General features: G+C 53.3%; 1 protein-coding gene across 1 annotated transcript in view; it reads left to right on the forward strand.

Annotated features, from left to right (window-relative positions):
• LOC308169352 (uncharacterized protein) overlaps positions 1–5,000 on the forward strand; it is a 17,454-nt gene that overhangs the window by 8,766 nt on the left and 3,688 nt on the right. The window contains exons 6-13 of the mRNA XM_080544036.1: positions 73–268; positions 913–1,025; positions 1,193–2,099; positions 2,915–3,016; positions 3,564–3,774; positions 3,947–4,145; positions 4,301–4,369; positions 4,579–4,779. Of these exons, the coding sequence (XP_080400162.1) occupies positions 73–268; positions 913–1,025; positions 1,193–2,099; positions 2,915–3,016; positions 3,564–3,774; positions 3,947–4,145; positions 4,301–4,369; positions 4,579–4,779 (1,998 nt within the window). The remainder of the gene's footprint in view (positions 1–72; positions 269–912; positions 1,026–1,192; positions 2,100–2,914; positions 3,017–3,563; positions 3,775–3,946; positions 4,146–4,300; positions 4,370–4,578; positions 4,780–5,000) is intronic.

The following is a 5,000-nucleotide window of genomic DNA, read 5'->3' on the forward strand; positions in this document are numbered from 1 at the left end:
ATCATCTTTAGGCAAGTCCTGGAGTTCACAACATAAACCCTCACCCCCCCCTCTCCCTCCCCCTCCCCCCAGCCCCCTCCGTCCTACGAGCAGGTGATCAGAGAGAAGACTCAGGAACAGGAGCAGGTGCTGCTGTCCTCCGCCGCCGTCCCCACACATTCAGCCGTTGCCAGCACAACCGTCCCCACAACAACCATCGCCACGCAGACCGACCCCGGCCCGGAGGCCCCCGCAGCTCCCCATCCCCCCGCCCTGACAGGCTCTGTGGGTGAGAGAGGGAGGAGGGAGAGGATGGCGGGAGGGAGAGGAAGGGAGGAGGGGGGAGAGGGAGAAGAGGGGAGGAGAGGATGGGTAGGAGAGGATGTGGGGGGGGAGGAGAGTGGAGAGACAGACAGACAGACAGAGAGAGAGGAGGAGGAGGAGGAGGAGGAGGAGAGGGTAGAGACAGACAGAGAGAGAGAGAGGAGGAGGGGGTAGTGACAGAGAGAGAAGAGGAGGAGAGGGTAGAGACAGAGAGAGAGAAGAGGAGGAGAGGGTAGAGACAGAGAGAGAGATGAGGAGGGTGTAGAGAGAGAGGAGTAGAGGGTAGAGAGAGGGGGAGGAGAGGAGAGGATGGGGGAGAGGAGGGTACAGAAAGAGAGAGAGGAGGAGGATAGGGTAAAAAGAGAAAGAGGAGGGAGGGGAGAGGGGGAGGAGGAGGAGGAGGAGGAGGAGAGGGTAGAGACAGAGAGGGAGTAGAGGGAAGGGAAGGGTCTAATGGAGGTTGTAGACAGGTGGATATGAAACATAGACGACTTAATTAATTGTTGTTTATTGTTATTGTTTATTTGTTTGTTTGTTTGTCTGTCTGTTTGTTTGTTTGTTTGTAGCCAGGAGACCACTGAAGCCCCTGCGCCCGTCTCTCCCCCTCAGACCCAGGCAGTCGCATGCTGATGACACGTGTCTCCCCCTCAGATCCAGGCAGTCGCATGCTGATGACACGTGTCTCCCCCTCAGACCCAGGCAGTCGCATGCTGATGACACAGGCATCTCTGCTGCTGTCTACTCATTCATCTCTCTAGACGACAGACCAGGACTGCACATAGACACACACACACATGCACACGCACACCCAGAGACCCATCCAGCAGTGTTTAGTGGTGATCTGCTGACCGACCCTTTCTCACCTCTGACCTCTGTGTCTGGGAGCCAGACCGACCAATGGGAACCCTCCGTGGTTGCCTTGACGACGCCCTCTGACCCGTCCCGCAATCGTCCGGTAGAACGTCCGAGGCCCCGTCCGCGTTCCAAGCCCAGCCTTCGTCCAATCAGCAGAGAGGTCAAAGTTCAGACGCTGGTGAGGCTGAAGGACGACGGGGGCAGTGCCGCGGGCCAGACAGGAAGTGACCTTGAGAACCAGGAAGTGTGTCAGGGGAAGTACCTACAGGAACTGCTGGACGCCTTCAGCTCTGACGATTGGGGCTTCGCTGATTGCCATAGCGACGGGAGCGAACAGAGCGCCTCCGGAGGAGAGGAGGACGAGGAGGAGGAAGAGGATATGGGTACGCTAAAAGCCAGGATCAAGGCCTTCGAGCAACAGACAGACAGTAACTATGAAGATGGTAACCATGGAGACGGGGGGTTGCTAGGGAGAAGACCGGAACCCCGTCCTCGTCTCCAGACCCCCAAACCCCCCCCGCCTGTCGCCCCCAAGCCCACCCTCGCCCCCAAGCCCTCCAGCAAAGGATTGTGTGAAGATGGAGTCTTGGTGGCTGCAGCAGACCCGGGTTTGGACCCCCCACACCCCAAACCCAGCGAAACCCCCTGCAGTGTCCCCGTCCCTGCGCCCCGGCCCCCACCCCCCAAAAAAACCATCTCTGAGTCCCCAGGGGGGCAGGGCGAGCTGACCCCCCTCGCCCGCCCTCCTCCACGACCTCCACTGGCCCGCAGGACCAGCAGCCCGCTGGTTCCCCAGGACAGGAGCACTGTGGTGGGGCAGCAGACTCCAGCCATGCCCCCTCGAGCCTCCACAGAGCTCCGGTCCACCAGCACCAGCACCAGCACCAGCACCAGCACCGGCACCAGCCCCCAGCCCAGTGCAGCCAGCACACACACAGCCAGTGAGTAACTCCGCAAAGTGTGGAACATAACTTCATATGTAAACTGTATATGTGATATAACTTTATATGTGATATAACTTCATATGGGATATAACTTCATATGTAAACTTTATATGTGATATAACTTTATATTGAATTAAGGATGGATGACAGCAAAGACAGAACCCAGAACACATTTATAATGAAGTGAAATTAAACATTATATTATTGATGGCCATTATCAAAGGCAAACTCAATGTACAAAGACTGGCAGTAGCAGCTACGCAGTAGAGCCGTAACAAACAGGTGTACAGTGAGGACGACGCAAAAAAAGTCCAGCAAACGTTCTGTCACGCACACGCGTCACTGAGGTAACATCGCCAGTGTAATTTAGGCGTTAATGTTGGAGAGAGGTCGGTGGTGGCCTTCATTTTTGACCCCCAAAATCTTTTTTTGGTCGCTTTTGGCTGCCCCCCCCCATTGGACTGTTGTCCCCCCCTGTGTCTGCCACCCGAAGATTAACCGGCTATGCCCCTGAGTATAGATCAACAAGCGATGTTTGAATAGAATCAAAACTTGCTGAAGGTGCACAGCAGTAGATAACAGCATCATCAGCAGAACGATGCAATTTACAGACAAAAAAATTCGACATTATGTATGTAAATGGTAAACAGTAGTGGACCTCAAATCTAACCTTGTGGAACAGCTTTATTAACATTGAGATAACTGCTCTCCTTTTCCCTCCATCACTAATGTGTTTAATATGTATGTAGTGTAGATAATTTGTGTGTGTGTGTGTGTGTGTGTGTGTGTGTGTGTGTGTGTGTGGTCCACAGTTCCAGGTGAAATCCCTGCTAAACCAGATCATGAGGTTGCAAACACTCGACCGTGTGTTGCTCAAAAACCTACAGCCATAACGTCATCCCGCAGAGCCAGCGGTAAGAGAAATGTGTGTGTGTGTGTGTGTGTGTGTGAGTGAGTGAGTGAGTGAGTGAGTGAGAGTGTGTGTGTGTGCGTGTGTTGGTGACAGTAAGAGTGTGAGCGTGTGAGCGTGTGAGCGTGTGAGCGTGTGTGTGTGTGTGTGTGTGTGTGGGCGGGTGGGCGGCGGGAGAGGGGGGCAGCCCTAAGCGCCTTAATCAGAGCACAATGGAGTGTGTGAAGAGTGAAAGCTTAGGAAGGCAAAGCTGCTATCTGAGAGAGGGATAGTGTTGTTGTTTCGTGTATGGGCATGTGCTTTCTACGTTTTTAAGGTGTGGATGTATGTACAGTGTGTGTGTGTGTGTGTGTGTGTGTGTGTGTGTGTGTGTGTGTGTGTGTGCGCATGCAACACAGTATGTGTTTATTCCTCTCTAGTTATACACATAATCTAACATCGCCATCATCTCTGCTGTGGTGTGTGTGTGTGTGTGTGTGTGTGTTGTGGTGTGTGTGTGTGTGTGTGTTTGTCTGGGTAATAACACACGTTGTTAACCCTCTCCTCTCCAGTCCCTCTGCCCGTGACTGGACCAGCCGCGGCTGAGAACAGAAGACTCTCGCTGGCCCCCAAGCCCAGCCTGCAGCCCCTCTCAGCAGGACCCCCGTCCACACCTAGCCCCCCAGCCCCAGCCCCAGCCCCATCCCAGAGGAAGACTCCATCTTCTCAGGCCAAACCTGACAACAGCTCTTCCTCTTCCTCTGAGCCTACTCTTCCTCCTCGGTAAATGGAGGAACACACACACACACACACAAACACATATATTCAATTTCATGTACAAAAGGCGCTATATAAATAACATACTTACATACACACACATTCCCTTAAAGAACCCCAAATATATCTCTCAAATATCTCTTCCTCTCTCTCCCTCTCTCTCTTTCTGTCCCCCCAGACCGTCGGGGGTGAAGATGCTGCCCCTCCGCCCCCCTCCCATGAAGGCGGGTCCCGGCAGACCCCGCCCTCCACAGACTGTCTCCGCCTCCTCCTCCACTCCTTCCACCAATGAGACGCAAGGTCAAAAGGCACCTAAGAGAGGCCCCGCCTTGCCGCCCAGACCCAGACCTGGACACCCCCTCTACAAGAGCTACATGGTAACATAACACACACATACACACACATACACACACACACACACACACACACACACACACACACACACACACCTCTATGGTAGTCTATGTAGTCAAAAGAACAGATCTTTCTCTGCCCCATCCCACTCCCTGTGTTTCCCTCTCCCCTTCCCCAGCTGGGAACACCACATGGAACAGCAGAGCAGGACAACAATGGCAAGAATTCCGGACTGCTGTCTGACCAGGTAGGGAATGTCTGGCCAGGTCGGGAATAGGGAATGTTTGACTAGGTAGGGAATGTCTGGCCAGGTCGGGAATAGGGAATGTTTAACTAGGTAGGGAATGTCTGGCCAGGTAGAGAATAAGGAATGTCTGACCAGTTGGGAATAAGGAATGTCTGGTAGGGAATAGGAGAGTGTAATAGGAAGTAACACCATATTTCGATGTTTCTCAGAAACAGGACGTCCTGGTTCTCCTGGAGCAGACAGACCCCATCCCTGCTGGGCCCTTATTGGTGCAGGTGGAGGAGGAGAAGGGTCAAGTCCTGGAGTCACACATAAAGGTCATCGCTCCTCTCTCTGACCAATCAAAACCTCTCTCTGATCAACACAACCAATCAGAATCGATCTCTGATGACGGCAGCCTAGGGCCTCAGGTAATGTGACATCTCTGGAGTTCAGAGTCAGTTTTGAGCCCTCCAGTGGTTGAGATGAGAACAGCGGGAGGGTGGACTGATCTGAGACCTGGGCCTAGGGTTGTTTGGGAAAACATTATTATGAGAAAGAGAAATTCTAACAGCGTAGCGCAAACACCTTTTTTCTTTTGTACCTTTGTCGAGTCGAGAACTATGGGGAAGGGCTCAACGCTACTTGGTTG

This window comes from Nansenia antarctica (genome assembly GCF_963989245.1).
Source record: "Nansenia antarctica genome assembly, chromosome: 13".
Taxonomy (NCBI): Eukaryota; Metazoa; Chordata; class Actinopteri; order Argentiniformes; family Microstomatidae; genus Nansenia; species Nansenia antarctica.